This window comes from Budorcas taxicolor, chromosome 8 (genome assembly GCF_023091745.1).
Source record: "Budorcas taxicolor isolate Tak-1 chromosome 8, Takin1.1, whole genome shotgun sequence".
Lineage (NCBI taxonomy): Eukaryota > Metazoa > Chordata > Mammalia > Artiodactyla > Bovidae > Budorcas > Budorcas taxicolor.
Genome location: NC_068917.1, coordinates 23,596,747 through 23,609,797, shown reverse-complemented (window position 1 = coordinate 23,609,797; position 13,051 = coordinate 23,596,747). Strand labels below are relative to the sequence as shown.

At 40.1% G+C, this 13,051-nt stretch overlaps 1 protein-coding gene across 1 annotated transcript in view; it reads right to left on the bottom strand.

The window, feature by feature from the left end:
• Window positions 1-13,051, bottom strand: part of ELAVL2 (ELAV like RNA binding protein 2) — a 78,669-nt gene that overhangs the window by 31,289 nt on the left and 34,329 nt on the right. Inside the window, exon 3 of the mRNA XM_052644983.1 lies at window positions 7,194-7,297. Coding sequence (XP_052500943.1) covers window positions 7,194-7,297 — 104 coding nt within the window. The remainder of the gene's footprint in view (window positions 1-7,193; window positions 7,298-13,051) is intronic.

Here is a 13,051-nt window from a genome sequence, read left to right as displayed (position 1 = left end):
ATGCAGGGCCACACTTGCGTAATAAAATGATCTACAAAATCCCTCCCAAGGAAGATGGGTTAGGTCAGCTGCTAAGACTCTCTCCCACTGCCACCCTCCGTGGTTCACAAGCAGGGATGGACAGGAAGTGGGCTAGGACATTGACCCCAGGAACCCTCCTCTTCAACCTTCCTTCTGCGCAGTCTTAGCCTTTGCTCCAGCAACCATGGAGAAGTATCTTCTACAGAAAAGCTGTTCAGAGAATGCCAAGGTATTGCCCCCTGGGAACTTTCCAATGTCTAATTCCCACTATGGACAAAGCTTATAAGGAGCAGAAATAACACAACAGGCCTGAAGTCAGGACCAGGTTCTGGACCCTGCCAGACCCCCTAGATAATAACAACCTCTGGAGATTTTTATTTTTAAAGAAAGAAAAAAATCAAAGTTGAAAGTAGAGCATTCCACAAAAAAACATACTACTCAAAAAAAAAATCTATTATTCCTCATTTCATATAAACTGTAAACTGGATTCAATATAGATGTGACGTTTATTCAAATGCATTGAAGAGTTTCTGATAATCACTTGTAGTAATAATACACTTAGAATTTGGCTCTAGAAAGTTCCAGATCATGGGTTAAAAATGAAATTAGAAAAACATACACCCAATCTCATTTTCTTAAAAAAGGCACAGAAATCATTTACTCAAAGTTTCCATTTGTCTTTCTACAGAGACCTGATCTGATAAATAATAAACTTAGGATAACATCTCAAAAGTTGTCAGTTACTGTGAGGTCTGTCCTTCAGACTATTACTTTCAAAATTTCCCAATCTGGTCAAGATAAAAGGTCAATGATGATCTATACTCTTGTTGAACTGATGAGTACTTTACAGAAGAGGCCTTATAAATTGGTGAAGCCCACACTTCTACGAGCATTTACACTTCGTGCCTTCATGAGAAATATCAACTGCGTAAATAAGCCACAAGAGCCAGAGGTGGCTCAAGATGCTCAGAGGGATGCGGAGTTTAAATCCAAGGCAGATGTTTCCCTCCTAAGAAACACCCAAGTCCAATCCTGTCACTGATTTGCTGAAAACTCTGGGCCTCCTTTACCTACAGTATAAAGCCAAGGCTCCTCACTCAGCCTGACACACGTCCCTTTTCAGACCCTGCACTCAGGCTCACTTCCACACCACTCCTCACCGTGCTTTCTCCTCTAGCTAATTCTATGTGATTTCCCTAACACCCGCTTCCAAACTTCCCAGCAGAAGTATGAACTCTCAGCTTTCCTGCTGCTAGAAAACCCATACCCCAGAATAGTGCTGCAGACACTTTAAACAGAGCCCCCAACAAGAGGCAGGCCTTCACTCCCCTTCCTGTTTCCATGCCCTTTCCTCCACTACTGAGTGGGGAGACAGTTTATGCAGCAGCCACAGGGTTACTTCCTCAGGTTCAGAATTAAATGTTATAAAATGACAACTAAGAATGACAGACAAAAACCAATCCCCATCCCAGATAATCGTGAACCGAGGGTTGAGACAGACAAGTGTTCCAGTACAAATGTTACTGTGTCTGCTAAACATTCAACAGTGTGAAGAGTTAACTGTTACCGCCTCAGGACAGGGTGCTGCACTTCACTCTAAATGCATTCTCAACCAAACCATCCTATGTGACAGCCATAAGTTCATTAAAAACAGTTACACCTTTCCTTAGAAAAGAATTTGGAACACTATTGAAAGTTAAGAGACTCGGGTAGTAAATAGACTCAGTGATAAGTTGATTATTTTTAAAGATTTTATGGATATAAACAGAAACTTAAAATGGTTAAAAGATCCGAGTCCATCCAAGCTTATACAACCAGTTAAATCACTTAAACAGTATCAGGGAGGGTAAAACTAGAAATGTATAGATTCCTCCTATATTAAGGATGCAGTTCATGCCAAAGAGAAAAACAGTCAACAAACATGACATTTATTAATTGAGAAAAGGATAAGCTACAGGTAGGAAAGGTATAAATTTAACAAAAAAGCAATACAGTAGCTCAGAAAAAAGGTGTATTAAGCTTTACTTAATTGCTCTCTATTAAACTGAACACTTTACAGAATAGACATTACTATTTCTAATATTCCTATTAAGTTTTTTCATATAGACAGAAATGGCAGTTTAATTATTTTAATGAGAAATTCCACATTAATGTATGTCAATTAATAATTTTTAAGCAAAGGTAAGGTTTAATCTGACTTATGTCTGATGATTAAGAAAAATCGAGTCAATCAAAATCAAATTTAGGCAGTAGCATTTCCAGACAGGTTTTTTTCTGCTCTGAGAGAGGAGACATGGATTTCTAGGGATGAGAGTGAAAGGCACTCTTTGCAACCCCATCCAGGCCAGAATACTGGAGTGGGTAGCCATTCCCTTCTCCAAAGGATCTTCCCAACCCAGGGATCAAACCCAGGTCTCCCACATTGCAGACAGATCCTTTACCAGCTGAGCCACAAGGGAACCTATCAATAAAGATGAAAAGTTCTCTATTCCTTAAGATAACAGCTCCTTGCTGTTGCTGTTTAGTCACTAAGTTGTGTCGACTCTTTCGTGACCCTACGGACCGTAGCCGACCAGGCTCCTCTGTCCATGGGATTTCCCAGGCAAGAATACTAGAGTGGTTTGTTATGTCCTCCTCCAAGGGATCTCCCCAACCCAAGGATGGAACCTGCGACTCCTGCACTGGCAGGCAGATTCTTTACCACTGAGCCACCTGGGAAGCCCAACAGCTCCTACTACTTTCAAATAAAGCAAAGCCACTTGGTGGAATAAAACTTCCCAGGCCCACTGTAGAAAGGGGAGAAGGTGCGGATCAAGATATAGATTTTACTGTATATGTGATATTCTCTTATTCACAGCACTTGATGTTGGGGGGAAGTCTGTATTTTCAGAAATGAGTGTTTTACTCTGCTCAGCATGAATCTAGGTCTGATACCATCGACCTGAAGAATTCATTTTCCCTTAGGAGTGGAAAAAATTGTGCATTTACTCCCTTTTTACTACCCTCCCTAGTAGCCAAAGCTAAAAACATCTTGTAATATCCACACCTTACTTACCAGCTCATTATTAGGGAGAACACGGGCAGGCTTTACTCATCATGATTGCCTCTTATCACCAGCAATGTAAGCTGCTGGGACATTAACTCAACCAGGAAAAAAAATTGAACCTTAAGAGAATTGCCACCTTGAACGTTTAACCTATAAATGCTACTGTACATAACAAATCTCTAACATAAGGTGAACTTTTCTCATTTCTAAGTTACATCTTTTAAAAAGTGAAGATAGTATGAACTTCTTTTTACTCCAAATGTTGAACTGGCATTAAAGTAAAATCACGATTAATATTCCAGTTAAGAGCATTATCCACAAGATTATCAAGGTAAAAGATGAACACAAATGGAACTCTGCATGCAAAAGTACCAAGCAGTTAGAGAACCCATATACATTTTGGCGGTTCCTAAGTGTTAGGTCTTAGACTCACTGTCACAAATTACCTGCAAAACAAAAAAACAGATTCCCACATTGTCCCTCTGGGCACTGATTGAGTAGATCTGGAGTGGGTCCCAGAATCTGTATTTTTAACTCGTCCTCCTCTCAGTGACTGTGGGACTCTTGCCTCACTCATTGCAGAAACAGTGAATATTTGTCATCTATTCAACATACCATCCATCTATTACACAAAACCCTACAGGGCTAATGCTACTAGGAAGCCCCAGGAAAAACTGCTAAATAAACCACCTTTCACAGCACTTGATGCACTGATTCAATATTCCAATAAATAGGAATTCTACCAAATGCATAGCTGGCTCAGAAGACATGAGAGAAACCCGAGCTCAAGGAGTGCACAAATACTTGTATATTTTTAAATGACACATGTAATAATCAATCTACGACAGCTTTCTAAAGGAAAATACGGTGTCATGGTAACAGTCTTAGTGTAGATATCAAAAGACAAAGATTTGAGTCACAGCTCTGACTTCAACGGCCTGGTCTAAGCTAAACTCTGTGACTACCACTTAGGTCTCAACTTTTTTACTGCGGGTAGAGGTTAATGCTTAAGTCTGAACTAAATACGGGTCCCCTTCCATCCCCAAACTTCTATGATCCCTCATGGACTATTTCAAAAGAAGGGAGAGACCCAACCTGAGTTAGCAAAACCCAGACAGGCAGCAGCAAGAAGAACTTCAGATGGACTCCAAAAGATGGGATTGCTGCTATTAAACTGAGTGAGAAAGAATATGCCAGGGTAGCCATAAAAGCATTTGTGCAGAGGCTGTGAATAAGATGAGCTTGCCATGGAAGAGCCAGCCTGACTACTGTGGAGAACAGTACTCAGTGATAATGCTAGGTCACTCCAAAGTTAAGCCAAATGATATGATAAAACAGTAGGGGAATAGAAGAGAATTTTGAGTGAGAAGCAGTATGACGGAAGTGGTGCTTTTTTAAGATTAGCTTCAGAGCCTCCACCAGGATGGACTGCAGAAAGCAAAAAGAGAAACTGATTCACAGAATAGGAAACAGAAAGGCTTAAATACAGCTTCCCAAAACTATGAAAGCAGGGAACACTATGAAAAACCTCACTCAGATGTTGCATGAGAACACATGATACATCTAACTGAAAAAAAATCAGAAAGAACAGACAAACAAAAATGGTACTATGTAGTTTTGGGAAATGATCTGCTTTGCCTCAGATAAATCGGGGCCAAATTGAGGCCACCAGCTGTAATTTGATATTCCTGTCAGAACCGAATGAGAGGGGTGGGAAAGAAGAAGCCTGCTGCTTACCTACCATGCCCACCCCCTTCCCAGAAAATCTGAAGAGAAGTGGCAGATGTCACGGTATAAAAGCCACAAGGCATGACTGTCCTTTCTTGCACGTATTCTGCCTGAGCAGCTGGGCCTGGAAGAGAAGGCCCAGTGACAGACACAGGAGGCAGCTGTCACCAAAGGTCTCTCTGCAGGCCATGGACATTTCTTCTATGGAGACCCATTTCTCCTGCATTTCTACCTTCGTGTGGACCTTACTGCAAAAAGAACTGATGTAGAGCAAAAGAACTGACCCACTAGGAGTGAAACAAGGGTGCTTATTTCTGGAATGGAGAAAATGGCGTGTCAATCCAACCATCAGTATTCCATTTTCTTAACAACGATTCATGAGCAACAATCCTGAAGTCAACTGACACTGAGGAGCCTCACAAAAATCTGCAGTAGGACAGTGTTCGCAAAACAATAGGAAAAGGTAACTGGACGCTGGATGTCTTCTTTTTTAAAGGTACTTGAGCATTACACTTAGAAATACTATTAAAAGTTTCATCTCTGTAACAGAGAGTAGGCAAAGAAGAGTAGACAATTAGAAAAGACACTCCAGATTGAAAAACCAAGGTCAAAACAAACAAGTCCGCTGTGATCTTAGAATAAACTAGAGATCTAGTAATTAGCCATTTCGTACTTGGGACGTTTTCTTGACCAAGAAGCATGTAGAATATCAGACATCTTACCTTCATGTATATTTGGGGGTCACTGCATACAGTTTCCTTTAGATGAGACAGAGGTGGGAGGCATCTTTCCTCCGAGCCAATAAATATAAAGAATGAGATGTCAAAACTACCCCAGGCTAATGAATTACCTTAACTGACAACTCTGAGAGAAGCAACTTTTAAACACAAAGATGACACCGCATTTCCAGATACCTGAAAAAGTGAGCAGGAATCTCCTAGACAAGCCTCTAAGCAAGATGGATACCACAGTCAGCCTTGACTAACTTCGCCTCACCACTCCAGGCTATGGTCTGAGCTGACTTCTTAAATCAAGGGTGGAAAATAGGTTCCAACTTCAGTCAATTGATAGAGGTTGTCTGGAACACTATTTTGACAAATATTTGGAAGCCACATCCAGACTCAGCGAGAAAGGCTGCCATGATTGATCGGGAATGTCTGCACTGGGCAGAAGAAGGAAAATTGATGGCACGTGTACTAAGCGTTTGCTAGAGGCAACGTCCCTTTTATCTTCTAAAGGGAAAGAAATCTACACAGCCAACTGTATTAACTTCTTATCCAGAGAGAATTTACATCAGAATTTCAAAAATTCAAAAAGGCAGGGAAAACATCCATCAAGTTATTTACCATTTGTCACGAAAAGAAAACTATATAACAGGAAAAAAAAAAAAACCCGTGTGGCATATACATTCTCCTAGTCGGTCTCCTCAAAGTAAGCTGCATCTGCTAGACTAGAGTCCAACAGTAGCTCAAGGACCTGCTTTTCTATGACCTGAGAACTAAAAATGATTTTTACATTTGATAATGGCCTGCAAAGCTAACATATTTACTGCCTGGCCCTTTACAGAACAAGACTGTCAATCCCTGTGCTGCTGCTGCTAAGCCGCTTCCATCGTGTCCGACTCCGTGCAACCCCATAGACGGCAGCCCACCAGGCTCCCCCGTCCCTGGGAGTCTCCAGGCAAGAACACTGGAGTGGGTTGCCATTTCCTTCTCCAATGCATGAAAGTGAAAAGTCAAAGTGAAGTCGCTCAGTCGTGTCCGACTCTGTGCGACCCCATAGATGGCAGCCCACCAGGCTCCCCATCCATGGGATTTTCCAGGCAAGAGTACTGGAGCGGGGTGCCATTGCCTGCTCTGATCCCTCTGCTAGAAGAAACGGATTCGATTTTTTCAAGTTATAGGCAAGTAATTCACTATAAAGGATGGAAGTTTAATTCAGTAAGTTTCATAACATACTTAGCTAAGAAAGTTGCTGCTCTGTCCCTTTGTTAATACACAAGTAATTATTGGGTTGGCCAAAAAGTTCACTGGGGATTTTCTGTAAATTGGAATGGAAAAACTCGAATGAACTTTTTGCCCAATGCAGTACATGTAGTTGGAACCCACTCCAGTATTCTTGCCTAGAGAATCCCATGGACAGAGGAGTCGGGTGGGCTACTGTTCATGGGGTCACAAACGGTTCGACACGACTGAGGGACTAAACACAAGCACATAAATGTAGTACTCAGGAATAAAGTCTCCCCCATCAGGCAACAAACCAAAAAATTCTGCTATGCCTCCCAGAGATGTGTCTATATGGGCACAAAATGAATAAAGGAAAGAGCTACAAAGAGACCTTAATTTTTTTCAACCTCTGTTCTGTGAGTAGATATTAAAAAAAAAAAATGTAAACATACTTTTATTGTTTTGGTTTGAAGTCTCAATCCATTCAGGGTGTTGATAGCTTTCTCTGCATCCTTAGGGTCAATGTAGTTCACAAAGCCATATCCCAAGCTCTGCCCTAATGAAAGGGAAGGGGAGAAAGGCATACATTAGTTCTCCACCGCTGATGACAGACATCCGTGTTCGTTCTGGCATAAAGTCTTGTCATTAACGCCAGCATATTTTCTCAAGAGTAAAAAGAAGTCTACATTAATTCTAGAAATACACATGTGGCCTTTTTCATCTCCTGTCTATTACAGCTTCAAGTTTAAACATCAGTTACAACACAGCAAGCTGTGCTGTTTAAAAAACACACATCCCCAGTGTTCCATCGCACATGCCCTGCCTAAGCCCCAGCGCCCAGCAGCAAGGCAACTGTGGGTGCAAGTCGCCACATAGCTGCTGTGTGGGCTTCACGGGCACGACTTGTTCAGCTTCAGTTTCCTTACACATAAAATTGGAAAGTAAAAAGCATCAACCAAGAATCTGTCAGTGTTCTGTACACATTACCCTGATAAATTTACAGCCTTTACCAAGTACAATTATTTCAGAGTCTAAAATAGTGGAGAATCATGAGTGTGTGTGTGTATACATGTAATCTATGTGTGTGTGCGCATAAGTACATTAATTTTAGAGAAGAGCTTATTCAAATAAACTAAACCCAATTTACTAAAGGGGTCTGAAAGCCTAGCTAAGGAATAAAGGGAAATATGAATACAAAGATTCATGGCTGAAGACATACAAACCCGTAAGAATATATGGAAAAGAAAAGAAAAAACATAAAAATAACATAACAGAAAAATTTTGGAATAAAGAGTTGCTTCTAAATGAGTCTGTTGTTGCTTTTATCCATCATCTGAGACCTCTCGTCCTTGGCTCACTGATGTGTCCCGATTCTCAGGGAACAGGAAGTAACAAGAGATTGGAATCAATGGAATGCACAGACAAGTAAAGTCAACCCTAAAGGTCTCCATTTTTCAACTAAAGGAAAGTTTCTCAGTTTGACAAGATGAAAAATACTAAAAAGGTGGTGACAAAAATGGTCATTAAAAGGTTTAGTCTACTAAAAGTCAAACCAAACCAACTGAGGGTTTCCTGGAAGATTCCCAGTAAAGGTCCAAATGCTTTCTATAAACTACCATTTTTGGATCAATTTCACAGCAAAGTGAGAGAATATTTTTTCTTTTAAGTGGTACCCTTAAGTCTAAGTATTTGTGAATACAGGTATTTAGAAAGGCCACTCTGGTTTTCCTAACGTGGTTCCTCACATGTATACAGAGAGAGAGAGAGAGAAGACTAAATATAATACCTAATAACCATGAAAACTTGTGATTATATTTTGAGGACCACTATCATTTTGAGGGGATAATCACTACTAACTTATACTCTTTAATCAAACATTTTTTCCTGTTTTTATAAAAGGGGGTGAGGGGAGACCTAAAACTCAGTTCATAAATTTTTTTCCTCACACTACTCACAGAAATTGCGATTTACTCAAAGATGTGATTTCTTAAAGTTGCATGTGAATCACTGAAGTTTTAAGCATTCAGCTTTTTTTCTAATTTGACACTTATCATGTGTCTACTGCATGCATAGTGGCCTCTCATGAAATGTGTTGCAGTTCTGTTATCACTGAGCAGGATTCAAACTGGCTGAACATTAAAAAAGCTGCTCAAGGAAGCACTTTATGACGGAAAGAATATGGGCTAGAAGATAAACACACATAAATTCTAATCCTGGCTCCACTGTTTACCAGCTGTATGACTTTGAAGAAACAACTTAACCTCTCTGAGTCATTAACCTCCTTATTTCTAGAATAAGGATAATTCCTACCCAATGAGACTGCTGAGTCAGTGATGAGAACTTTCACTATCAATGGAGATAGACCCCTCCAGTGAAAAAATGAAGGAAAAATAACATCCACTACATGTTAAGGAGTTTACACACATTCATTTAAAATTAAACCAAAACAACAGGGGAAGGAAACGCAGAGTGAACACTGGGTGGTTTTCCACGTTGCTATTCTATAACAAAATAAACCAAATTATCAACTGTACAAGCACTGAGTCCATTTCTCCTATCTGTTGGCACCACACTAACACTTACATTTTACCAGTTTCTAATCAAAGTCCTTTCTCAATCTTGGCACACTGGAATCATCCACAGCACTTAAAAAAATAAATAAAAACTGGTGTCTGAGTCCCTTTCCCCCATTTTTTTTTTTAATTGGTCTATTACAAACCAGGTTTCTTAAATCCTAGTGACTCTAACACATGTACTCAAGGCTGAAAATCACAGTTTTAATAGTGAGAGAGAATCTGAGACTGCAAATAAGGATTCTGGGAGCCCTAAGAAGGGCCAGGTGCTAATGGTCTGGGTACGAAGTGACTCTGCAATAAAGACTGCCTGCCTTTTGACAGATGCACTTTTAAAATATTAGTAGATGTCTTTCTTCTAAATTCTTCAAGTTATTCATCACTTCAGAGGAACAGTTTATTGCCTACTGAAGTCACTCTCTGGCGCAGCAGGGGCCTGCTGGAGTTGTGTTGCTGGGTAAAGTCAAAATCCTGTCTGCTTAGCCATCTCTTGCCCTTCCTCTAAGCTCTTACTCCTAGCATGCTGGGGACACTCAAAAAGTTCGCTAAATGCGCAAATGAGAAGCACAGTGGCTGTTCCTCATCTACCCAAAGGCAATGTCATCAATGGCTTCCCTGGTGGCTCAGATAGTAAAGAATATGCCTGCAATGCAGCAGACCAGAGTTCCATCCCTGGGTTCGGAAGATCCCTTGGAGAAGGGAATGGCAACCAACTCCAGTATTCTTGCCAGGGAAATTCCATTGACAGAGGAACCTGGCAGGCTACATACAGTCCATGGGATCCCAAAGAGTTGGGCACGACTGAGTGACTAACACTTTTTGATGTCATCCATGTCACCATCAGATGACCTAGCCACTGAATGAGTCTTTGATCTGACCGCCTCAAGCAGCCATGGCTAGCTTTAATGATGAGTCAACCAAATTTCAACTATTGGAAACTGAGTACACTCAAACGATATTAATCCCTAAACAAGCTCTCTGACACAAAGTTTCTAAGTTGTTTAGTGCTGGTATTAGGAAGAGCAACACTCATCAATTAGTATTTAAGGTAAGCAAAATGTTATCACCACCCTAAGCAAAATAATATGAAAGGAGATAATTGCTGCTAAACGGCTTCATTCCTAAATCCACTGCAGTAGACGCACTAACATGTTGGCACTGGAACTATAAGGGAGTTAGTAACTTCACAGATTTTCATTTTCAAGTGAGCTAATCAAGTCAGCAAACATGTACTGAATGCTTAAAATATATAAAGGCATCACAAATGATATGAAGATAGGCAAGCCTCTCCCCATTCTCATTTTTCAGCTGTGTGGTGTTTTAGTGTTTAATTTTAGCCTCACATTGATCTTGTGAGATACTCATTCTTCTTCTGTAAGGAAGTAATGGTATCTGAAGCTGGGTAAGGTCGATCAGTATCCTCAAACCAAAGAGAAAAAAAAAAAAAAAACCAAGCAGAAAGTAGTCATCAGAACTCGAATCCAAGAATCTCAAACACTATGTTCTTCTCTCAATTCACGACTAGTTTATATATGAACCTGGACCATCTTCAGTATGCTTGAAATATAATGTAACCACGCATTTTCTAACAGAGCTCTACCAAAAAAAAAGTAGTTTTGAGACAGCTGCCTACTGTCTTAAATTCCAGTACTTCTTGTGCAAGTATCAATTTCAGTATATATGAATTTTTACGCTGTTATTCCTATGACAGTGTAAAGTCACCTGGTTTATACAGTGCCTGTTTCAGGTTATTATGAATGCAGATTTTTTAAAAATAAAAGCAGAAGGGAGTCAAACATCAAGGAAAAAATATTTAGCCTGGAACCACTTTCTCCCACTTTTGTATACATCAGCTAGTAACAGTCATAAACTACCAAGGAAGGCTTGAAAACCAAGCATCATTTATCCATATCCTCCAAATCTATTTTTCAAGTCATTCTGAATTTAGAATGTGCATATTGACAATCTCAAAACCAAAAATCACTTCTTTAAAAAACTTATAAAGCTCTACATTTAAATTCCAAGTATAACAATTACAGAAACCACCATGATCAAAAGAAATTCTGAACAAAATAACAAAGCCAAGGCTCACCCCCCCAAAAAAGCCTTCAAACCAATAAATCCTGTCTTTAGAAGTAAAAAAGAACCTCTGGTAGCTGAACATCAAGAATAAGGTCAACTTTACTAGTCCTGTGAAGCTACCTGTGGCCCCATGGTCCTCAGAGACTTTGAAACCATTCATCTTAGCCTTGGTCCTAACAGCCGTGGCAGGGATTCTAGAACGTCACTACAGAGGAAGCTTTCTGAACAGTCATAGGCCTATGACTTCAAGTAGGTCCTTAAACTCCAGGTCAATACTGCACTTCAGCACATGGTATTCTGTATAGTGTGTGAATGTGAATGGCTTTTGTTTCGCACCCTTCTTTTTAATCTAAATACATGCCACAGAGAAGGATGGCTTCCTCACAAAAGACAGAAAAATCCCTTACAAACTGCTCCTTGGCATAAGGAGAACAGTTATAAACAGGCTGCTTAGAACCATGGTCAAGTGATCTAAAGCAGAGAGCTGAAACACTCCAAGGGTCTCTGAATGCAGCTGAGGTGCACTGAGCTGCAGGGAGGTCAGAGCAGGAAGAGGAAAACAGGAAGAGAATCTGTTCAGTGACAAAGTGCTAGTGGGAAACACAGTAAACTCCAATTTATCCCAAACTGTGCATAACTCAAAGCTGCAGCCGTTCCCTTGCCACCTACATTGCTTTTAATAGCACACTTTAATTAAAATTTTAATTGCATATTTTAATTAAAAATACACAATCTTCTGAACCCATTTAATTCAAAGGTCACTTTATTTAGTCTTTTCTATTTCAAATTACTACCAATGTTCCGAATATCAAATTACCCCCTCAGGTTTAAAGGCAAAGGCAATAGATCACCATAATTCTTGATTACAAACCTGGTACATTAATTTAATTTTATCCAACCAATATTAAGTGAGATCATTCTCAACATGGAATTGTGAAAAATAAAGTTCTGTATTTAAAAGTCAGCTTACATATTTTTCACCAACATTCAGCATTCATTTGTTCAATGATTTTAGAAAAGCTACTTTTTGCTAATCCTGGAGAATACAGCAGAGACACAAAATGCCTTTTTATACACTTTATATTCTGGTTAGGAAACAACAAAAGCACAAGCTCTACAGTATATACTACAAGAAAATAAGGGCTAAAGAGGAAAAAAGAAGCAGAGTAGAGAGCTGGGGGTACGGGATCAGGGCCTCTGACCTAAATATAATGATGAGAGTGGGCCCCGGCCTGAATGTAACTTTTGATCCAAGACCTGAAGGAAGTAGCTCATAGTCTTATTAGAGAGGCTGTGTAAGCAGATTCATTTCAGTGCACCTTCTACCACTGGGGTATCACATTCTATTTGTTCTACCAGCTAACTCTGCCCCACCCCTCCAACCCTCCCACCCCACCAGGCATTAGTACACAGGTCCTCACATATTATTCTAACATGGATTACTGCTACAGTATCCTAACCATTATCCCTTCCCTAGAAGCCTGTTAATTCCCAAACTAGTCTTTCTAGAAGAAAATCCCAATCATAATCTGGTTTCCAAGGTCATCATCAGCTTCTTGCTTACTTCCAGGACTCCTACAAGTATGGATACCCAGAAACTCATATTCAGTTCCCTGTGCCAGGAATACACATCTACTCCTCTAGGACAGCGGTCC